This window comes from Engraulis encrasicolus, chromosome 13 (assembly GCF_034702125.1).
Source record: "Engraulis encrasicolus isolate BLACKSEA-1 chromosome 13, IST_EnEncr_1.0, whole genome shotgun sequence".
NCBI classification, from domain to species: domain Eukaryota; kingdom Metazoa; phylum Chordata; class Actinopteri; order Clupeiformes; family Engraulidae; genus Engraulis; species Engraulis encrasicolus.
Genome location: NC_085869.1, coordinates 21,999,492 through 22,023,860, shown reverse-complemented (window position 1 = coordinate 22,023,860; position 24,369 = coordinate 21,999,492). Strand labels below are relative to the sequence as shown.

At 42.8% G+C, this 24,369-nt stretch overlaps 2 protein-coding genes across 3 annotated transcripts; one reads left to right on the top strand and one right to left on the bottom strand.

Moving 5' to 3' along the window:
• Positions 1 to 852: 852 nt before the first annotated feature.
• On the top strand, positions 853 to 15,049 carry arpc2 (actin related protein 2/3 complex, subunit 2). Its single transcript, XM_063213455.1, has 10 exons — positions 853 to 1,059; positions 2,462 to 2,496; positions 2,835 to 2,947; positions 4,275 to 4,320; positions 5,533 to 5,719; positions 8,445 to 8,538; positions 9,739 to 9,865; positions 12,764 to 12,864; positions 13,250 to 13,350; positions 14,542 to 15,049. The coding sequence occupies exons 1-10, from the start codon at positions 986 to 988 to the stop codon at positions 14,561 to 14,563; spliced, it is 900 nt and encodes a 299-aa protein (XP_063069525.1). The 5' UTR covers positions 853 to 985; the 3' UTR covers positions 14,564 to 15,049.
• A 509-nt stretch (positions 15,050 to 15,558) lies between these two features.
• zgc:92380 (uncharacterized protein LOC445086 homolog) lies at positions 15,559 to 24,171 on the bottom strand. Of its 2 annotated transcripts, XM_063213453.1 has the most exons (8): positions 23,727 to 24,171; positions 23,402 to 23,484; positions 23,115 to 23,271; positions 21,894 to 22,058; positions 20,900 to 21,025; positions 18,281 to 18,531; positions 17,159 to 17,193; positions 15,559 to 16,257 (listed from the first exon to the last, which is right to left on the bottom strand). In XM_063213453.1, the coding sequence occupies exons 1-8, from the start codon at positions 24,117 to 24,119 to the stop codon at positions 15,773 to 15,775; spliced, it is 1,695 nt and encodes a 564-aa protein (XP_063069523.1). In that variant the 5' UTR covers positions 24,120 to 24,171; the 3' UTR covers positions 15,559 to 15,772. The 2 variants fall into 2 exon arrangements, with proteins under 2 accessions (XP_063069523.1, XP_063069524.1); XM_063213454.1 differs by lacking the exon at positions 17,159 to 17,193 and having other exon boundaries at positions 16,142 to 16,257.
• Positions 24,172 to 24,369: the final 198 nt, after the last annotated feature.

Genomic DNA, 24,369 nt, shown 5'->3' with positions numbered 1-24,369 from the left:
ATATCTACATCTAGGCCTACTGCTTTGCATGCCCACAACATGTAGCCTACTGTCAATGCATTATTAGATCTAAGGCCTTTTTTTCATAGGCCCTAGATATACTGTATAAACATCAGAGGTGGAAAGAGTACAGAAAATGTGTACTCAAGTAAAAGTATCTTTACTTTTCCTAAATTCTACTCAAGTACAAGTAAAAGTACCTATCTAAAAATATACTCAAGTAAAAGTAAAAAGTACTTCACTTAAAATGTAATTTGAGTAAAAAGTACTTAGTTACTTTTAATTAGCTTTCCTCTTGAGAATGTCATGTTTATTTTTCTTGAATATCGTCCTCCATAACCTCTATCTCTTGCTTGGCACCAGCCATCATCCAATACATTGATACAAGATAGTAAAATAGTGGAAATGCTGTGTGCCATCCTGCACAATCTTTCATTTCTGGTGGATTGTGGCATTATTGTGCATGGCATTTTGTCTCTCAGTCAATTTTTTTTACTCAGTACTCAGGCCAGGTTCCAGTGTAATTGAGAAAAGTACTTGGGTCAAAATGTACTCAAGTAGGCCTACAAGTAAAAGTATTAATTTAAAAAATTACTTAAAAAGTACAAAGTATTCATAAAAGCTACTCAAGTACAATATTGAGTAAAAGTAATAAGTTACTTTTCCACCCCTGATAAACATACATATATATAGGCTATAGATGCATCACAAGAATGGTATAGATAGGCTACATGTACTGAACCGTGAATAATAATACAGGCCTATTCCTATAGCAGTGTACAGGTTGCAAGCATGAACCTCAGGTTCAGCTGCGGAACGCAGGCATATTTATGAACAGCTGTAGAGGGGTCCTACATACCAATGCGGAAGACGTGACAGATCGGAAAACCCTACAGGGGAGGAAAAAAACGAACTACTGCAAATTGGACAATATAAACTTTTAAACCGATCTCTTATTGTAGTGAACACCGCAGTAACCGTCATCATGATTCTTTTGGAGATAAATAATCGGATCATAGAAGAAACAATATCTCTCAAATTTGAGAGCGCATCCAACGGGTGAGCAATGGTTGATAGCAATCTATATAGCAAAAAAGCTAACCCTTTCCCACATAACATATTTCATAGCATTTGCTGCATTTGCTGTTTTTAAACGTTTGGCGCAGATTAACATGAAGGACTGTCTGTCAGTGCTGGTTGCAAAGTGTTGAGACAAACGATGATCTATAAACGTATTACTGATGCGTTTTGTTATTTGGGCCAGCCGTTCGGCTTAGCATCCAGAGATTGGGGTGTGTCATAGCCATTCAATCACGTAGAAATAAACACTGTTCGCGTTCATTCAGCCAACGTTTTTTTAAATAAACAAGTTAATCGTTGCCTTCGTAGTACGCCTAATTTTACACCCATGTTTAGCATCAAATGTGCTTTGGCTGTAAGAATTGGTGCGGCTTTATCGTTTTGACGTTAGCCATCATCTCACGTAGCATAGCTTTTTAATATGTCATTAGCCACTTGTTTCGGCGAAACCAGCTGGACTGTAGTATTAAATGTGGTGTCCGTGCTCTAATATAAGCTTTCTGGACCTTGCTATCTAAGGAAAGGGTGTAGTGAGCGATGTGCTCAACTCAACTCAGTTGAATGCATTTACTTCTGTTCAGCTGTCTGGATAACTAACTTTTTCTCAGCTATCTCTATGTGGCTTTCGTAGTCAAACTTCAGGCATTTAGTTATCACTAATAACAGGGACATTTTCCTCCTTTCTACTTTTGACTTTGTGATGGCATTTGGCTGATCGAATGTATCAGAACACATCGCATCGATTTACACAACTCGACAAGTAGGAACATGCACGGCAGCTGCAGCCATGTACTATTATGGAAACCGACAGCCTATTTCCGCATTCAGCAGTTCCCTTCTTCCCTGTTCTTGAGGCTATATCATTTTAAACCTAACCAAGCCTACGCAAAGGGCGCAGTCAAAGAGACAGTAGAGTCCTACTCGGAATATGCATTAGTATTAAAACGTGCTATTTTCTGTTTTGTTAAGTTGGCCATTTTAGATATAGGCCTAGTCTACAGCTGCCACTTCCGAGATCTTGCTGCCGCAGCCATTTATGTGCTGACTAAAAAGACCTCTTTGTAAAATACTTGAAGCTGCTGCTGATTTTGGCAGCATGAAGTTGAAGTCGGTCCAGGCGTAAGGGGCTTGTGGAGACCACAACATCCTGCCAATGTTAACTATTTTCCCCCCTTACACAGTCATGGGCACCGCAGTCCATCTCTGTGTACTATTAGGCAGTGTCAGCCCATTGTTTTCCAGTGGCCATCCACACAGACAAGAGCTAATTTTCCTCACATGCAAAGCAAGAGGGGGTATCTGATGGGAAGCATGTGTAGTACAGTATGCGGGGGATTATGTACTAATGCATATTGTAACGGCTGATTTGTGTTGCTTGCAGGAACAAGCCTGAAGCAGTAGAAGTCACATTTGCAGGTGAGTGAAAATCTGGAGTTCAAGCCCTGCCCACATCCCCTCAGCCTCCATGGGCCATAGGCAGGCATCATCATGCCGTAACCTTTGCTTAATAGGATAGGCTATTATGAATATATGGTATTTGATAAAGAATTTCAGTTCAAGAGAAGTTGTCTAGGCTAGCTGACACAGATGATTTTTTAATTACCCAGTAGCCTAAACGCATCCATAAAAGGATAGAAAATGAATCTTAAATAATGTTGTGTTTCATCCCCCCCATTTAACCTGACCCAATACGTAGAGTTGTAAAGCAGCAAAGATGAATCTTAATGAAAACTGTGAAAATCTGTCTTTAACAGATTTTGATGGAGTCCTCTACCACATCTCCAACCCTAATGGAGACAAGACCAAAGTCATGGTCAGCATTTCACTGAAGTTCTATAAGGAGCTTCAAGACCATGGAGCAGATGAGGTAAAGTATTTGTTTGGTGAATATATTTTTAAACTAAGAACGAATAATCCATATCTGCCAAATATGGGAGCATATCAATGTCTTGAGATAAGGGCCGATGTTGGCCGCACTGTGGGCCGATGATACAGCAGATGGGCCACGAGAGGTCCTGAAAACACATCCTCAATTTTTAAAATATGATTTTAATTATTGTAAAGTGTGAGATATATGTGACGGGATTGCAAAAATAGGGAAATATTACAAACCAAACCAAACCAAACGATTATTATTTGAGTATCATCTGAAATTTATATGTCAGGAGGCTGTTTTTTTTGGGGGGGGAGCTGTATTTATAGTGGTATATGGATTTAAGGTGTGGTGGGCTGCGTTCTCTTTTATTTTTGTTGTTATTTTTGTTTATGTTTTGTTTTGTTGTTATGATTTAAAGTGGGCCCTGGTATTCTGATGTTTGGGAATCGCTGCTCTGAACTTCAGATTTTATTGATTCTCCTCATGAAGCCAGATGTCTTTGTCATGATATGGCTCTGTCATCACCATATAGGGGATTAAAACAGACTCTTGTGGGTTTTGTCAGTAAAACAGGAAGTGCTGGTGACTCACACACCTCTGATGTAGGAAGTTAATCGAGCTTCAAAAATAGGCTTCGCTTCAGGCTGAGAAAGAAGCGCGGAGGGTTCCTCACAGTGACACTCGTGCCCCGCACACATACAGCAGAGCTCTTGTGACCTTGGTGTGATACAATCCACCAGTGACACTGCCATGTTTTTTTTCCCTTCACAATCATCTCCCGTCCACATCCAAATGAATTCAAATCTGCCCCTGCCCCTCCCCAGCCACCGGCCTCTCTGGTGTCTTGCACGAGTCGCACCAGGACAATGCAAAGCAGATGGAAATGTGGAAGTGGTTTTGCAGCACATGTGGCAGGCCGTGCTCCTATCTCATGGCACTCACGCCCCGGCCGTGGCTGTGATTGTGTTGTTTACTTTTGTCACTTGCTCACTACTTCTGAACTTTTTTTTTTTTTTGCTTTTTGTTACCCTTATTTGTAGGACAGTGTAGGTGGGGCTGAAAGATGGGGTAGGGGTTTGAGGAATGACCCAGGTGAGATTTGAACCTGGCTTCTCATGGACTTGTAGTTCAATCATGGTATATGGCCTGATAGCGCATTGCGCCGAACCCCCCCCCCTCTTAACTTACAGCCCCTTACTTAAGGCATACCAACACAGTAGATTTACAAGAGTTCCTGGCTGAAAAGTACTGTTTTGTTGTGTATGCCATGATTTCTTTTTGTGACTCGAGCTCCATGTTTGTTTGTTTGTTTTTTCAGCTGCTGAAGCGGGTGTATGGCGAATTCCTGGTGTCACCGGAGTCAGGTACCTAAACATTACTTGAGAATGTTCGGTGGCTTAGTTTGTTGCAAAAGGGCAAATAACCAATGAAATTAATAAATCTGATGATCGAAAAAAATCGATTTTATTGTTCATTGTATGCCCGAAACTTTGACACTAGTTCTATTATATTCTTTCTGTCTGAAAGCATAATACATGTATTTTAGTGGGACGTCATTGTCAGTGATGATGGGTGTCTTCAATTTAGACTCTGACTAGAATGTTGTAGCTGCCTGAATACACACATTATTTTTCATCATGTCTCCCTGTCCCAACAGTCAACAATGTGTCCCCGCTCTTCACAACACATTATATTTCTTTATATTTGATTTTACTATTGACCGCCATCGCTCATGTTCCCCTGTTCCATTGGATTACAAAGTGTCCTATTATCCTTGTTCTTCAAAACACATAATTCTTCATATTTTTTTTTACTATTGACCATCATTGATCGTTTTCCGCCAGGCTACAATGCGTCCCTGCTCTACAAAATACACTATATTTCATCATATCTGTCTGTGCAGTCTCCATTACTTTACTGAAGACAGTCATCGCTCATGTTCGTCTGTTCCACCAGGCAGCGATGTGTCCCTGCTCATCAAAACGCACTATATTTCATTATATTTAGGGCCATTGTTACTTTGTGTGTGTGTGTGTGTGTGTGTGTGTGTGTGTGAGCGCGCTATATCGCGTGAACCCCAACTATTGGTGCCATCTTGGCAGCCTCAGAGCTGGTGTGTGAATGTGTTAATGTGTACTGTATGTGTATTTGAAAGCATTTTGCGTTAACTCTGTATAGTTGTGATATTGCACTATTTACTGGTATAAATACATTTGCATTTGATTCTGCTCTTCAGGGGCCTACTATACTAGAAAGCTGGTTCAGGTTAAGTTAACAGGTAAATCATCTAATGGAAGAGCCTGGAGTCGTCATTTACTTAACTTCAGATTCTTCTTTTGGATGATAACTTGCATAACATAACCTGGTTTACTCCTGAACCAGCTTTGTAATAGACCCCAGAACACATATGATACGATTATACTTTGTTGTCAGTATACACTGAAATTGATTTTGCATCCCTGAGCAAGACTCGTTTAAGACATGACATAACATCACATCATATCACAAGACATATTATTTCTTTTGTTTTTTTTACTGATGAGTATCATCCATGATGTTTCCTCACTTCCCCTCAGGCTACAATGTGTCCCTGCTGTTCGACCTGGACAACGTGCCGGCCAACAAGGAGGAGGTGGTGCACCAGGCGGGCATGCTGAAGAGGAACTGCTTCGCCTCCGTCTTCGAGAAGTACTTCAAGTTCCAGGAGGAGGGCAAGGAGGGCGGGGAGAGAGCCGTGGTCCACTACAGGGACGACGAGACCATGTAAGGATGCAGACACTCGCACTCTCGATAAAAAATACCTTTTTTTTATTGTGCGTTGAAAGTATCTGATAAAGTAGATAAAAGTGTAAACTAGCTTATTCTCTCAAGGAAAAAGCACCATGTCCCAATGAAACATACATGTTTCGATACCAAATCATTGTCTATAAACACACAAAGAACAAGCAAGACGATGTACCTTCTGTCTGTAAATTTACAGACGCACGCAGGCTCAAAAAGCCACGTCTAATTGCTATCTTTGAGTGTGTGTTAAAAGTATCTGATGAAGTATAAAGTAAAATAATCTAAAAAAAAAAGTGCTAACTTATTATCTCTCAAAAATAAACCATGTCCATGATCATGTCACAAATAAATGTGCATGTTTTGGCACCAAGCCGTTCTTTGTGTAAATACTTAATTTCATGAAAAGAACAAGCAGGAGGGGGCACTATCACTTAACCAGTTAACTGTCAAAACCCGCGGGCGGGTTGAGATTCTATCACACTCATCTCCCTCTTAATCATGCTAAATAAAACCATATTGTTTTCGAATTAAATAACTGTCATATTTACACCTCATTTAAAAGCTTGTTTTTTCACGAAACTGCACAAATAAATCATCCACAGAATCAATATATAGTATTTTCTATATTATCTAAATTATCCTGTCTGACGCTGGTCAAAATACCTCCGGCATATCCCGTTTCCCTTGTTGAGCTTCATCAACATCGCCATTGTGTGTACCCTTATCAATGAGTTCACGCTGTTTGTTGGGTCTCAAAATGTTCACAAGAGTCCAAAGAAATAAAATATAAACACTATTTTATTTAAAAAACATTTTACAAGTATATACAACGCCTCATACAAAGCAAACGCCGTGGGCAAAGCCAGCGCGTTGCAGAGTTTATCTGTAGCAAATCCTGTATTGTTGTTTTGATTGCTTATTGTCGGCAGATTCACGACCGGCAATGAGTCCCTAAGATATTTCCGGTTGCATTATGCTAACCGGTATGTAAATACGACCAATACGTCTTGATTTATGAGCCACCCAATGAATGCTACACTATAATTTGGTCTGGCTGCGCCTCTTTCAGGAATAAGGAACACTCGACTGTGGTGAACATGGAAAAGATTCAGCACATATGTCGGCAATTTCCAAAAGCATTTCAACATGTCGATGCTATGCTATTTCAATCCAGCAACTCTTATTGTTGCCCATTCACTTTTCAATCCGACATCCGGTTAGCTTGTCAAACGCTTGCATACGAGCAAACTTTTTGATGCGGAGCCATCCTAATGAAGATATATGTCATATACCACACTTTTGTGTGTGCATTTATTTGTCATGAACACTCGATGGTTGTCAGAATTGAAATCAATTTACAGACCAACGACCAGACATTTCATTACGGTCGTGTCAACTTTCAACTTTAGCATTTTCAGCATTTCCGGTCTAAATGTAAACAAAACTACGTACGTAAAACGGAATGTTATTCTTGAAGATTCTAAAGGGAACTGAGCAAAACGCCTGGACATCTCTCTACATAAAACATTGCAGAAAGAGTGTCCTTCATGCTGACAAAGCCAAATTTTACACATTGCTTCCTAAGACCTGGTGCAAGTGTTCAGTTGTGTTTCCAAGGGATAATAACTGTAACAGTGGATTACATTCACATTTGTTTACATATGTTTTTTTGCGCGTGGAAGAAAAAAAAAAGTTTTCGTCTATGTGTTATTTTGACAGTAAATAAGATAGCTATTCTGACTATTTAGTGACATTGCACAGAGTCTCAGCTTTCTAAAAAGACCAAGCATGTTAGTTTAGGACAAAGTGAGGAGGAATAGTAACTCCTGGAGTCGGCGCAGTGCAAACATGCTAAAATTCTATAGAATTCTACTGAGGATTAAGTGGTTAACCATACAAGCATGGCTCTAAATGAACATTTTTCATTACAGCCAAAATGGCTTGTACAAGTAGATGAAATCTTACTAACCAATCACACACTCACTAATGGGACACGTGGCTTGGAAGTTGGTCTTCTCTACCAGCCAAAATTAAATTTCACCAGCATTTTGCCGGTTGGCTGGTGTTAATTTAGAGCCCTGCATACAAGTATGACCGTGCCCTGCAGTCGAGGACCGCTAAACAGAAGTTGACCTCTAGCGTCTCTCTGATTTTGTCTTGTTTGAAGTACAGATAATGACATTGGGACAGTCTTTTGTTCTCCTCTCTTGTCCTTTTGACCCCAATCCAATGACACAGTTTTTTTTTTTTTTCGGTTTTGGGAGACCGAATTCTGCTTTTGCCCTGGGGCTGCATCCACTTTTAGCGCATTCAGGCTGACTGAGAACTGTGCCGTGCCCGTTCCCGCACCTAAATGCGAACCGGCCGTCGTGTTCACACCACAGATTTTAGCGTTCACAAACCGGAAAGTTGGTTCGCAATGTGAACCGCAAAATACTAGGTTTTTCTCCGCGAACCGTGATGACAGCGTGGCCGTCATCAGGTTCATCCGGGTAACTGTTAAAGGCGGAAAAAGTTCAGAGCCCGTTATGAACACGGGAGGTTCGCAGATAAGCACTTTAGTGCCGAACGTAACTGGTGCGGGCACCGGCTCCGGCTCCGTTCTGGTCGGCCTGAAAGCCCTATTTGAGGATGTGACCTCATCGAGTGTCTGATGATCTGTTTTCACGACTGTGTTTTTTTTCCCCCCTGTCATGGTTGCCAGGTACCTCGAGGCAAAGAAAGACAGAGTGACGGTGGTCTTCAGCACAGTTTTCAAGGACGATGACGATGTCGTCATTGGAAAAGTCTTCATGCAGGTTAGCGATATAATTCTAATACGACACATAATAACAAGTTTCAGGTAGCACATTTCATACAGAGAACGTTTCCCCACAATGTTTGCGTTTGTTTGAGAGAATGCACCACCAACAAAAATGGGACAAGGGGAAACTCCCTGTCATTTGTGGATGCATGTTAGTGTAGTAAAGATGTTAGTGAAGAAAGAAAGTCGTCACTATATAAAAAGTAGTAAGAGATCAAGGCGCCCATCTTCTGCATGTGAGTGCCTTGGTATCTTACTACTTTTTAAAAAAATGCATTTAGCCTGTCACCAAAGAGCACCATCACTACAAACAAGTTCTTGGTAGCACTCCAATTGGACTTTATTCCCTCATTCATTACTATATGTTTGTTTACATTCATAAATTATGTGATTGCTGGAGGTGATTGGTTACCATGGCTCAGGAATTGTTTTGAAGGGTTTCTCAGAGTATTTTACTAACTACATTATACTAGTAGTAGCAATAAAACACTTCTAACGGTTGTAAATCGTGACTGTTTTACACCATGATCGTCAACGATTTAGTGGTGTTAGTGCTTGTGTCAGTCTGGTAAAAAAGTCTTTGTCACGGGATGAGAGAGATTTCCCACGACCTTTTCCAATTTTGAGGCTGCCTCACTCTCTCATTAGGAGCCCTCCCTCCCACTGCCCCATTTACGGCAGTTACAGTTTAAGAAAGCATGCCACATTATGTGTACTTGCATTGTACCTTAGGGCCAGGGTTAGGTACTGCATGTACAGTCAGTGTAACTACAGAATAATATTGCATGTAGACACAGTAGTGAAGGTAATTTAACGCGTCACTCGAAAATGTCTGTCATTTCTTTTTTGACAATATGCTTCATCACCCTGCCACTGTGAAGCATTTTGTGACTATTTTGTCTGAAAAGTATAAATAAACTTCACTTTACTTTTAGTTTACTGATGTGTTTAGAGCGCTGTATGAAGGAATTTAATTCTACTGAATTATATTCTTGACTTTATCCCTGTGTGTGGGAGACTATTTGTCTGTGAAAAGTGGTCTATAATTGAATTTCACTGAACCTTTAGTTTACGGATGTGTTCGAAGCGCTTTGGACTTTTCACTGTGTGAAAAGCACTGTATAAATACATGAATTGAACTCGACTTAATTATATTCCTTTATATTCCCTCATCCCTGCGTGTGCGTGTGTGTAGGAGTTTAAGGAGGGTCGTCGTGCCAGCCACACAGCTCCCCAGGTGCTGTTCAGCCACCGAGAGCCTCCCCTGGAGCTCAAGGACACCGACGCAGCCGTGGGAGACAACATCGGATACATCACATTCGGTAGGTGCTGCTAGAAGCAAGTGCACCATTCTCATAGTAATGTAGTGCAGTCATCGTGGGTAAGCGGTTAGGACGTCAGACTTGCAGCCCAAAGGTTGCCGGTTCGATTTCCGACCTGCCAGGTTGGTGGGGGGAGTAATTGACCAGTGCTCTCCCCCATCTTCTTCCATGACTGAGGTACCCTGAGCATGGTACAATCTGTCCCGCCACACTGCTGCCTTTCAGGCGCCATTGGGGGGCTGCCCCCTTGCACTGGTGAGGCATAAATGCATTTTCGTAGTGTGCAGTGTTCACTTGTGTGCTGTGGAGTGATGTGTCACAATGACAATGGGAGTTGGAGTTTAGAACAGAGGGTTGCTGCAGGTTCAAAATCTCACCCTTCCACTCCCCACCGCACTCCATGGCTGAGGTGCCCTTGAGCAAGGCACCTAACCCCATGCTGCTCCAGGGACTGTAACCAATGCCCTGTAAATAATAAAGTCACTTTGGATAAAAGCGTAAATGAATGTCATTAGTCTAATTTCAAATTGTTAAATTTCTATTCGTCTCAGCCTACTACATCACACAGGGTGGGTGCAGGAAGCATGAACAAAACACTGGGCGTATTCTCAGTCCAAGGTTGTCTGGAATGCAATAGTGATATTTCTGATATTTGGCCCTGTTGCCGTTATTTGGTTAATATTGAGTTGCCCCTCTGCCCTCAGCCTGCTATGACACATTTGGTGGGTGCCAGGAGCATGTCCATGCTAGCTGTACTCTCAGTGTAATGCAGGCTCTTAATGCCATTAGCATTTCTCCATGATCACATGTTTTTATAATATGGTGATGAAGCACTGGGTGTGGCATTAGTGTCAGCATTACTGCTACCTGCCTGGGAACTGTTCCAGAGAACAGCTGGAAATATGTACTATAAACTAAATACTGTTAATCAAACATTCATCATAAAATATTTACTGTCTTGAAGAGTGTTTTTAGTCGCACAGCCATTTTTAGGACGGCGCGCATGTTTGCATCTGATGTAGACTCCTGTTGGCATCATAAGAGCTTGTATTGCTGGACAGCTGCCACCCACCCTACCTGAGGCGCTATATTTCAAATAAGCCTCTAGATTAGTGTTTCTCAACAGGGGCTCTACAGGCCCCCAGGGGGCGTTGGGGAGCCCTATGGGGGCGTTGAAAGGGATGGAGCTGAGAGGGGGCGGTGCTTAGTTGCTGTTGAGGAGGGTCATTAGTCCAAATTATTCATTTTATTTTTAAATAGGGGGGCGTTGGCAGTCCTGTGATGAAGTCAAGGGTGCGTTTGGGAGTATGATGAGGTCCAGGGGCTGTTTGTTGAAAAAAAGGTTGAGAACCTCTGCTATGATAAAATATGCTTGGGTAGGGGTGGGCGGTAACCGCGGTATAATATTGTGTGCGGTATTTTTTCATCAATGATAGAGATTTTGTCTCATACCGTATACCGCAATAGCACATTGCGTCCTGTAGATGTAGAGTTATAGTTATAGATCAAAAGTTAAAAAATATGTTTTCAAATGATTTGAATGACAAGAATTCCCACATAGAAGATAAAACAATGTCTGACCAGTCATTTCCAAAAAATAAAATGCAAAAAAATTGTGTTTTGGTCATTTTGCCACAAAACGCTTAATTTTAACATTTTATACACAAATGTACAATACCGTGATATATACCGTGATATATACCGTGGCTAAAATTATACCGAGGTATACATTTTTGGCCATACCGCCCACCCCTATGCTTGGGGTGACTCCACCCTAGGGCTGCAGATGCACCTGTGGCAGGTGCACTCCACCGTCCCTTTATGTGCCGTGGGCGGGTGGACCAGCGTCTGTCTGTGTGATTCTGCCTTGGGGGTTTAGTGTTTAGACAGGGAAGACTGGTGTGTGTGCCACACCTTTTCTAAACAAAACCAACAAGCAGACAGACACGCTGTTTAAAGTTGGCAGCAGCGACGGGCTTACCCAACCACCCACTGTGAATAAAAACACTGTCTGGAATGGATGCATGTTGGGCAATAATCTGACAAAGCTGTTTATTCTCTACAGGGCTCTTAATTTAACACCATCCAATTGCTGGTGGGAATTCACTTTGGCTGGTAGAAAAATAAAGCTTTCTAGCCATTTTGACCCATTAGCGAGTGTGTTTGGCTAGTAAACTTAACAACTTCAAGCCATTTTGGCTGGTGATGAAAAAACTTCATCTTTAGGGCCCTGATTTTATGCGAATGGAAATGTGACTGCCCTGACTGTGTACCCCAAATACACCCACGTTCAAGAATCCATGTACAGTGTGTAATACTTAAAGGGACACTGTGCAGGAAATGGTCAAAAAAGGTACTGCAACTATGCTGCTCATTGAAACTGGGCTGTCTATTGCCAAATTTGATCTTTACATGAAAGTTTACGAAGTAATAAACAAATATTTTCTAGTATGGTCCAAGTAGAGTCATTTTTGCAGCTAAAAATGGCTATTTTTGGATATTCAAAATGGCGGATCATGGAGAAGATCTCCCTTTTCATGTATGAAAAGTGCAATTTTTCCAGTCATAATGAATACTTAGAATTTGATGGTGGTGGTAAGTATTCATGAAAAAGGTAACATTAGTGAATGGGCAGCATGAATTCTGGAAATAAACAACTAAAAATCTCACACAGTGTCCCTTTAATGATTCAAAAGGAAAGCGTCTCACTACAGTAGTACACTTGCTTGACTTTGTTCATTTGTTGTTAGAGCAACCAATGCATTTCTCTTCTACAGCATCATCAAGTTTGCTCAGGAATTGTTCAGTTCAAAGCAAGCATGCAGTAAACATTGTTCCTTTTGAACACATACCCATACTCTTGTCTGACAATTGTTATTTTTCCCTCTCATGCACCAGTTCTGTTCCCTCGTCACACCAGCGCCAATGCCCGGGACAATACCATCAACCTCATTCACACCTTCCGAGACTATCTGCACTACCACATAAAGTGCTCCAAGGTATGTATGTATGTATGTATGTATATACGCTAGCCTCTGGCTAACAAGAGGGCTCTTACACACTGCTGTGACACTTTTTTGGCTGCTTTTAAACACTGGGTGGGCTGTGTGTGCACAGGCTGAGTAAATTCCCATATGCATACATTCTGGCCATTCATCATCAGCCTTATAGGTGTGTGTGCGTGCGTGTGTGCGTGCGTGCGTGCGCGCGCGCTTTCGCGGGCTGTACACATGTGAGCTCATGTTAAAGCACTTCAAAGTTGAAAAGTTAATGTGCAATCTTTTTGCTATGTAGGTTTTGGTCACAAAAAAACTCCCCCAGTGACCGTTCTAAATTCTCTCTCTCTCTCTCTCTCTCTCTCTCTCTCTCTCTCTCTCTCGGCAGGCCTACATTCACACACGCATGAGAGCTAAGACCTCTGACTTCCTAAAGGTTCTGAATCGCGCCCGTCCTGATGCTGAGAAGAAGGAGATGAAGACTATCTCGTGAGTAGCAGGCCTACAGTACACTGACACCTCATTCGCGCAGGGGTTCTGAGGGTACTCCCCCAGACTATTTTGTACTTCTTAGATGCAATTTCCTGCATTTTAACCAAATGGCGTCCCGGTTCAGCCCAATATGGGACCATGCTTTTGTTTCTAAATATGGGACTATTGTGTATTTCAAGGGACGGTTGGCATCCCTAGTCTGTCTGTCTGTCTGTCTCTGAGAGACGTCACACCTGCTGCTGGAAACCGTGTTTGGTGTAATAATCGTGCCGGCATGTGCAGGAAAGCTGAACATGGCATTGAAAAAGTTAATGAATATTAGACTGTCGGCAGGGAAACGCAGTGCCTCAGGACAGGAGAAAAAATAACATGAGAAACGAGTCGCTCCACTTCCCTTGTTTCATGTTATGGGCTTATTGTTAAAATCGACACGCTAAGTAGTTGTGAATCAGACATTTTGAACTTAATTCATTTGAGTTATAACATTCACGTTGAGGAGAATCCAATACCAACATTTATTGTTGTCATTGGTAATGGATTTTAGAACTGTGAAATGCGTATAGGACCAGATTGCAGAGCTGGCTGTGTAATATTTGCTTAGGAAAATAGGCCGTTCCCATGTACTGCAAACAGGCTATGCTTTGTTCTTTGAGATTACAGGGTACTTTACGTTATATAGAGCCGATTTAACAGTGTATTCTTTCGAAGACTGTTGTTATCTACGGTGTCTGGTGTGTAAATACTAGTCCTATAGATTTTATGTTGTTGTGTTGGTGGGAATACACGTGTGTTTCTCATTATAATCATATTTTTACATTTTTTTAATCATGTGTTTTTATTAAGTGGGCTTGCCCCAGCAAGTCCCACTTAATGTAATTCCTAAGTCTTGCTTATTATTGCTTATTATCGTCTGTAATTTCAAAACGCTACTCCTCCTAGGGCTTTTGAGATGGAGACACCATTCAAACTCTAACACAACCGGCCCAGTTTGGATACGCTAAATTGTGCAATGTGTGTCCGTACCTCTTGTCGTTTTTTCGTTATTGTCGATTTTGTACTTTTTATTCCCATTGAATATAATTGTGGAAGGTTAGCCCACTTTTAGTATTTTCTGAGAGAATTCAGTCTAGTTGTGTATTGTGTTCTGAAATGGAAATGTGATGCTCATGCCGCTTTCGTCTGTTTCAGGGGTAAGACCTTCTCGCGCTAAAGGATGCATGTCCCGACTTGAAGATGCACGGGGGACGTGACGAAACTCGCCATCTGCAGCTCCATGCCTCACTGGACTAGATTAAAACTCCCTCTGTCTCTCTGGCCAGTGCTTCAGAGTCTCCGCAAGAGAATAAAAAAAAAAATCATGCCTTGCGAGGGGACTCCACACAATTTGTTGCTTTGCATTCCTAGGATAAATATTTGATGCAATTATAAGACGATATGAACAAATGAATTTTTTGATACAGTACTATATGACCTTGTATTCCATTTGGTACTCTTTTTTTTCCTTCTTCTTTTTCTTCTTTGCCTTGCATTCTTTTTTTCTTATCTTAGACGGTGTTTTTTTTTGTATTTAACAATGCAGTATTCACCAAACTTGCTCCTCTCTCATCCTGTCTGCTCTTAATCACTTGTCCCGTTTTTGCAATCATGTGATGGTAAAAAAAAAACAAATAAACCAGTCTTGTTACAAAAACCATAACCTGTGGACATTGTTTTGTTTGTAAAAGACAATGCTGAAGGGCTACGGGATTTGGATTACATTTGCATCCACCACACCCCAAGTTTTGTTTTTCTATCAGATGTCAGTTCTGTAGTTTAGTGTGACTGCTAACACAAATACAAACCACGTTAGGCCAAGTAATACATGAATACATTTGAAGAGCCCTTTCCCATAACGCCAATAAGCATTTTAATATGTTCATATGCCTTTTTTAAACTTTATTTTAAGGTTGCTATAGGCAATGGAACTGGGTCAATGCTATATGATTGTTCCTGATTCTTAAATTTAAAAAAATGTAAAACTTTTAATGAAATTCACAGAGAAGCATAATAAAGAAATCATGCATGTATAGCATTTTGGCAAAGAACTGTTCTTTCTTAACTTCAGCTCAACATATAAAATGTGTCCCATATCTGGCCCACCCTGGTTGTATACAAATACATGTATACACACACACACACTAATAAAGACAAACTTCAAAGTTTGCATAGAATTAAGGCACTTTTATTGCCTCTGGGGTTTACAGGCAGAGTGGTAGTAGTGGGTTTTGGTGAGTTCCCAGACACATGGGAGGAACGGTATGGGAAGGGATTAGGCACGGCTCCGGAGCAGAGGAGTGGAGGGCATGTCACGGTATGGGGAGGACGAGGAATGCAAACTTATATAGGGTGGGGCTGGCCAGGTGTTGACAAGGTGTTCCCCCTATTCCTCCTGTTCCTCCACCTCTGCCGCAGGCTCGTCCTCCTCAGCGTTGTATTCTTCCTCCTCCCCGTCCATAGGTGACATTTGACATGGCTCCGTGTTGTATTGCTCTTCTTCCTCTACAGGTGGCTCTATGTCACATGGTTCTATGACGCATCCATGCTCCTCCACCTCCTCAGCCAGCTGCGCTGCTGCGTCGCTCTCCTCCTCTCCTCCGTTCTCCTCCTCAGCCAGCTGCGCTGCTCTGTCGCTCTCCTCCTCCTCCTCCTCTCCTCCGTTCTCCTCCTTAGCTGGACTTGTGCTTATTGGTGTGGTCATATGTTGTTGTACCTTCTTTTCCTCTTCCTCTTGGCGTTGGTATTCCCGATGTGCCTGTGTGTTATTGGCAGACATGCTCTGGTGCGCTGTCTGAGACACCACCTCCCCGTCCAACACCTCCTGGTTGATGATGAGAACCCTCTTCTTAAGACTTGCCGGAGGAGGCGCTGCAAAAAAAACAATAAGCAATGTCTTAGATCAGGGGCCTATACTACAAAGCTGGTTCAGGATAAGTAAAGGTTAAGTTAAGAGATAAATCATCTAATACAAGAGCTTTTCATAAGAAAATGAGGACTCCGGGCTCTTCTTTTAGATGATTTACCTCTTAACGAAACCTTAACTTATCCTGAACCAGCTTTGTAGTATAGGGGCCAGAAGCAAACAAGAAGTATCGTTATTATTGTGCAATACGGGCTTGGGTAAAAAAAACACATTCTGCAGTCTCCCTTCACCCTCATCCAGTCAATGAGCCGGATAGTCATGATATCACCCATGTGATATGCATACTGCATTTTGAAAGCCAGTTTCCTTTATTGCGCCATTCCATTCTGTTGGCTTGCACTCTGTGAAAGAAACGTGTCTCTGGCAGGGAACATTCTGCGCCTTTGTTTTTCTTTTTCTGTTATCTTCCAAGCATATCAATTATGTTGACTACGTGACTTCTGCACAGAGGCAAGTTGATGCTGGTTTATAATCAAAATGTGTTTTGTTTCTTGCAGATCTTTCAAGAGTGCATGTCAATGAGTCTGCCACTCATAAATCACATAAATCAGAGCACCACTTTAATGAAGCACACCTTATGCAAATTTCTTTGGTACTACTTAAAGCACATTAAATCAAACAATGAAAGTACCCATGAAAGATTATAATCAATAAGCATGCAGATTTACGGACATTATAGAGATCCATCTACCAGAAGAGAGGTGGTGATGAAAGTTAGTAACAAGGAAGCAAGTGAAGTGATTGGCTTTGTTTGTGGCATGCCAAGTGTGTGTTAGACACAGTGACAGACAGAGATAGGAACTGCTAAACTTGTGTCACTTTCTTGTGTGACTCAGTAATACTTACCAGCGTTCAATGCCTGATCTAAAGAAAAACCCACTCTGTGGAAGGAATACAGAGAAGTGAGAGAAAGTAGGAAGAAAAGAGGGATGACAAACTGTCAGACTGCACAGTAGAGGTACAAGAGAACGGGTCAGGAGATAGGGTTGCTAAGAGTGCGTTATCACAGAAGGCTGCTTACTTGCTGTGACACGCCAGGGCCCAAGTGAAGCCCTTACCTTAGCACTTTCCATGAAGACGTCCACTTGTTTTTTGCACACCACTGTGGTGTGAAAGGCTTTCTGGGAAAATCGTGTGTAATGAGTAATCACAGAAACATGCACATACAAACCTCTCTCTCTTATCCTCATCCTCAGGCCTTTACCTTACAAGGAAATATTTCACAACTTAAGAATGAGTAAAAAAAATGTGCCAAAACCAAGGCTTTGTGGTTTAACTGGTGATAGCATGTTCAGTGTTGAATAATAATGTGTTTTGTCATGGCTTGACAGTTAGGGTGTTGGTCTTCGAATCTGAGGATTGCAGGTTAAAATTCTGTATAATCCACGGTTGAAGAACCCTTGAACCACTCACCTATGCCCACATTGCTCCAGGACATAACCATTACCATGTAACTAAGTATGTCACTAAGATAAATGAGTCGGTTAAAAGTAATGTAATATAATACTTAGAACAGGGGTGTCAAACTTAGGCCCGGAGGCCAAATCTGACTTGCAGAGTCATTTTATTCGGCCCATCAGATAATTTCAAATGTGTATTACAGTTGGCCCATATACACCTTTCATGTGTAGCATAACAAGACTTGAACATGAAATGTGGTGTGTCACAGGAAGATGAGTGGGCCCAGGCCAATGAAACAGCTCACACTCATACGCAACGCAACATGTGTTGGCACATTTGAACCACCACAAATGATGGAAAAGAGTGTGTGTGTAATTTAATTATGAATAGCCTATTAAGTGCATGCACAAAAACCTCAAAATAAACATTGAGTTCAGCCTGTGACTTTGTTCCAGATTTTGATTTTAGTCAATTTCAGTTTGACACCCCTTAACTCTTGAAGTTGCAGCTGCTTCCGGGCAGTTGTTGAGATGTCTGTGCGTGCTTGTGCATGGCCTTAGGCCTTACTTGTCATCGTCGGGCCTGTTGTCGTGGTGGTCGGGCACCTCTCCCTCCAGGAGGCCGTGGTAGGTGGCGATCTCGGCCTCCAGCTTCATCTTGAGGTTGAGGAGGCTCTGGTACTCCAGCCCCTGCCGCTCCACCTGCGCGCGCACCTGGCCCAGCTCGTTCTCCAGGCCCAGGATGATCTTGTTGTACTGGTTGATCTCCTGGGCCGTGCGGTTCTGCGTGTCGTCCAGAGTGTCCTCCAGAGAGCGGTTCTGGATTGATGAATGAATGAATTAATTTATTTAGTGTATTAGATGTAAAAACATTGTATAGTAACAATAACCATACATTGAAAGGGAGAGATAGATACATGTCCCAAGACTTATTTCCATTGTGAATAAGAGATATACGGGTGAAAGACTTTTTTAGGATCAGACGTCAAGTGGAGTAATGGTATTTAATGCACATAAATTATTTAGCAATTGGTGGTTGATATGCAGCAATGAATATGCCTCTGAAGATAGTTCACTAAAAACAAACAAACAAAAATCCATACGTAGTGGCACTGGGTGTCGTTGCACCGGCTTGACATGTGCTACACCTGAAACGTCACTGACCCCCACACACAAGACAGGATGTGTAAATGTGTGTGTATCTTTGTTCAGTGAGGCAAGATGCAAGTAAAAACACAATTTTATATCTGAAGTATAGCTGCACAATCTGTAATTCATTAGTTCACTCTCTGAAATTGGGATAAGCATGTATGCATACATCTTCGTTCTCGCTGGAGAACGGACCTCTCGTGGTCGTGCCGTTCTCGGAGGAGAGTGGCTGTCCAAGCAGTGGACTGATCCTGAAAGTGCTTCACGGGGTTTGCAGGGACCACTGCACTCAAGAAGCTGAGAGATTACGTGGCGTATTGGGCAAGAGCGCTGGCCGTGGTGCTGAAGTACTGCCACGCCCGAGAAATGTCTATGCAGCAAACATTCTCGAGCTCGGGAGTATCTGCACCCGCAAATACCTGTATGTGTGAACTTTGAGTGGACACCCCCCAGTAGATGGTGGTTGGAGAGCAATGGAGTGAGGTGATCTGAGAGGAAGCTAGGGCTAGATGCTTAACGAATCGATAGAACAGCGCCGTAAAGGAGGCCAACGGGGAGGTGGTGGGTGCGAGCAAGAAAGAACATTTCTGAGTGGAGAATAAATGCTGGATAGTTAATTAAGGGGTGTTCCGTTTTCTGTGCACTGAAATTCCACAGAATGACGGCAGAGCGGAGAATGAGATGCAGCTGGTTAAATAGGCGTGCCTATCTTTTCGCACTGAATTCAGGAGAATGACAGTTGAGTGGAGAACAGAATGCAAGTGGTAAATAAGGCATGCCAAATTTCATTACGCTTCTCTCGAACTTAACAAAACGTGCATTTAAATCGAGCTGGCATCATTTCAACCCACCTGGGTCTTCATTAGAGAAAGGCAACTCTAGTAGGAAGAAAAATTGCCAATATCATCCAAGAAACATTATAGGAACTATGCAAGCGTGCAGACAGTTTCTTTTTCTCGTTCATGCAACACAGACAATAGGGAGCAATAATAGTGATAAGTAATCCAGAATACAAACAAGTTTTCTTTTGTTGATGACTTGTTTTTTTTATCATTGCAACATACTGAGTGCTCAATGTTAATTAATACAGTAGTTGTGCAAAAACTGAGCTGGCTGCCAGACAATAATGAAAAAGTGTTGAGCAACGGCAGCCTGCAGAACATTTTGTTCACTCACACACACACACAGGGAATTCCTTTGTGGGTTGGAAGGATTAGTATCAAAGGCAGGTATGGGCCAAGGCAGACATAGGTGGGTGTGTGAGAGAGAGAGGTACTGTATATACACATAGCAACATGAGTTACGGTTTAGGAAGACATGGGTGGGTCTGAGAGGCATACGCACAGTCACACCCACAGTACCATGGAGTATGGGCTAAGGCAATCATGAGTGGGTGTGTGTGAGACAGTGGTGGAACAATTGCACACAGGACCCCAGGGCAAAACCCTGATAGGGCCCCCCGTACGACCTGCAAAAGTCATTATAGGGCCCACACTACCTATACTCCTATAATGCTGCCCTGCAGTAGTGAGGGGTCGGTTATCCCGGGCCCAGGGACAGTGGAGGACTGGAATTGGGTCTCCATTACATTGTATGTATTGAGAGGTGGGGCTTTCGGATGATTTTGTCCTGGGCCCAGCCAAAGCTGTCAGTGGCTCTGGCTATGGCAGACCGTGGCTGTGTGAGAAGGAGGTACTGTATGTACACTACACACAGTCCCATGCAATATGAGCTATGTATATGGCATGGCAGCAGACATGGGTGGGTGTGTGAGAAGGATATACTTTATACACAGCACCATGCACCGTGGGCTGAGGTAGGCATGAGTGGGTGTGTGGAAGGGAGGTATACACACTACAGTGCCATGCAATAGCCTATGGGAAAAATTAAATGGGTGAATTGGTTGGTGTGAAAGAAGGAGGTGTACGGTTACACACAGACACAGTACCATGCAGCACAGTATGCCGAGGAAGACAAGAGTGGGTGTGTGTGAGTGAGAGAGAGGTGCGTACATACAGCACAGTACACACTACCGTACCATGTTGTGCACAGCCTGCAGGTCGATCTCCAGGGACTGCTTCAGCCTGCGCAGGTCATTCAGCTCACTTTTACCCGTCTGCAACGCCTCAGTGTTCTGGCTCACCTCCTTGTTGATGTTGTCAAACTGCAACAAAAAATCATCAAGAATTTATTTATTTTATGTACATATCGTTTTTGGGATTTTTAAGCCTTTATTGTGATACGAAAGTTATAGAGGGACAGGAAAAGAGAGAGGGAATGTTCTGCAAATGGTCTCGGGCCGGAATCGAACTCGGGTCGCCGGCGTAGCAGTCCAGTGCCCAGCCGATTGAGCCATGGCTGAACCTCAATCAACATTTATATGGGTCATTACATGTGGGTGTGGTGAAGTTATGAGTGGTGTACAGTTATTATGGAATCATCCTCCATGTGTTAAGACATAGCTCTTGTTATAAGCTTGCTGTTACCAGAATGACGATGACCAAGTCATAATGAATTACGAAATACTTAGCACTATTGCGATATAGACATTTCACTGAATAGCACAGCGTTCCACTGGTAAAGCAGTACGCACTATGAGGCTTCACACTTATGAGGTTTCTGGCAAGAAAGTGTGATTGGGGGTAGTGCGGCTGTAGAGTAATCGTGAAATTCTCCCCCCGTTGAACTGACCTGTCTTGTCTTGGTCACCTTGTCTTGGGCTGCTATGCGCCGCTCAGCTAAGGCATATGTGTGTGTGTGTGTGTGTGTGTGTGTGTGTGTGTGTGTGTGTGTGTGTGTGTGTGTGTGTGTGTGTGTGTGTGTGTGTGTGTGTGTGTGTGTGTGTGTGTGTGTGTGTGTGTGTGTGTGTGTGAGCTATACATGGTTAATACAAGTGTAAGCAGGATGTGTGTAATGTCTAGTGTTTTATGTCTTCTGTATTTATGTATATGTATGCTACTTGACACCATAATTTCCCCCTGGGATCAATACATGATACTCTTCTCTACTCTACTCTTCTCTACTCTACTCACCTTAGATTGATACCAGGCCTCTGTGTCCTCCTTACTCTTCTTGGCAGCTTTCTCGTAGTCCTTGCGGATCTTGTCGATGGTCTCGTTCAGATCTTCACCCTTGTGGTTGCCCATTTCCACCGAGACATTTGAGTCTTTGATCTGGGCCTTGAGGTCGTCCACATCCTGAGAGAAGGAAACCCAGTTAGACCAGAGAGAGTAGAGAGAGAGAGGTTCCATTGGCCCATTGTTTCCGGGTTCTACTGTCGCAAGGGGGAGGGGGGGAAATCCCCCTTTAGGCAGACCTAAGGACTGTTCTATTCATTCTAGGAGCATTATGACACGCCCCTTTAGGCAGACCGGAACCTGGTCACGTTAGGTGCCCATAGAAACCTATTATGTTGGCATATCTCTATATACTTAAAGAATCTCTGGTTAGACCAAAGAGGCAAAGTGGAGGGTCTGACATGAGCCTGATTATCATCGACTTTCAAATCTCTTCGAGACTCGGTCTGACCAACAGCATAACAATTAACATGACTGTATGGTTGACCCACCTCCCTTAGTTTGCTACTGGTTGTTTGCTTCCCGAACAAACTGGGAGGAGTTCCTGATTTTTCCGGAGCTCAGGAACGATATTTGTATTGCTCCTGGCCTGACTAGAAGCGCTGAAGGTGTTGCGTCACTAGGAGGGCGCGACCTGGCTAGGTCTGAGGGTGATGGAAGGAACTTTGATTGCAGAGATGTAAGGTGCAAGGAAGTCATCCTTGTCTCTATGCCATTGATTATAATGCTGTTATTAGATGGTAATAAAAAAAAACCCTGCTTTTTTGAAAAGAAATGACATCTCATTACATCCCATTACATCTCAATTACATGCCATTGCACATGTAAATATGCTTTCTTTCCTCTTCTCTTTTCTTGCCTTGTCTTGTCTTGTGTTCTATTCTCTTCTATTCTATTCTAGTTTTCCCAGGGCCATATTAAGATGGCTTGGGGCCCCTAGGCTACAGTTAAGAGGTCAATCATCTCATAGAAGAGCCTGGAGTCCTGAACCTGCTTTGTAGTATACATGGGTTCTAAATTTTGTTTTCTCCTGACTGCGCGAAACTAGCTGCGCACAACTCTGCTGTCGGTCAAAAAATTAGCTCACATGGTTGGCTGCCAGTGTCTTGCCCCTCCTCACAAAACCGTGTTTACAAACAACAAAAAAACATCTATAGGCCCTATGGGTAGGCCTACCTCCTCATGATTCTTCCTGAGTGTGATCAGTTCATCCCTCAAAGCCTCGATCTGGCTCTCCAGCTGCATGCGGTTCAGGTGTGTGTCATCGATGAGCTTGCGCAAGCCGCAGATGTCCTGCTCCACGCCCTGGCGCAGGTTCTGCTCAGTCTCATATCTGTGCAGTAGACAATATTCATGTGGAAATGTTTGGGAAATGCAGTTCCTTTGTAAGATTCATCAAGGAAGTGTACTTTGTTCATACGGAATAATAAAAAAATACAATAAACAGGGATTCATTTACTAACTTTACTTTGAAGTCATCGGCTGCCAGTCTGGCATTGTCAATCTGCAGCAGGAGTCTTGCATTCTCCATAGCCATGTCCCTGAGCTTTAGTGAGAGAAAAACAAAAGAAAGGGGAAAATATGATGTGATTTACTGTATATGATAAAAACTTAGATATGGCTGCTGATGATGTGATTTGAATTCAAAAGTCTCAAAGAGTACTTTGTAATACTTTGTGATAAATGTTTTCAGTTTATATTGTTGACAGACAGGATAAAAAAACATACACACACACACTAAACAAAATATTCCACAGAAACCAAAATGATACCGAAATCTAACTTTACCTGATCCTTCAAGTCAGCCATTGGCAGCTCATACTTGCTCCAGTCCCTCTCAGTGCCTGCGCCTCTCGTCGCCAACACCTCTTGAATTTTCTCTTCCAATTTTCTGTTGGAATCCTCCAGCGAGCGCACCTTGGATAGGTATCCGGCAAGACGGTCGTTGAGACCCTTCATTGTTTCTTTCTCATTCGGCATCATGTTATCCACCTGCACGTAAGGGCGCATCATGTTGGAGATGTTCCGGACGTTGGAGACGGAGATGCGGGAGCCAATGCCCCCGGCTCCTCCGAACACACTGGCCGCACTGGACATGCCCCTGCGCGGTCCAGGGCTGCCGGAGGCGCTGGAACTGGAGAAATTCCGCGGAGCAGCTCTGGATCTCGAGATGAAGGACATGTTGAAGCTGCTTCGAGATATGAGCAGATGACACACTCAACCTGACGTTCACACCTGTGCAGGTAAAGAATAAAGGGTGGTCCTATTTATAGTAGTGCCCCGGAGTGCCATTGCGCATCGCTTTCTTTGTGGAAGCTGATTGGTTGCGCAGCCTACGGCATTTTAAAGGGGCAAATGTGTAACGACAGAAAGCTTTCACTACTAGCCCTTGGGGCTATTCTTTTCTTTCAATTAAATTCAATGAATCGGA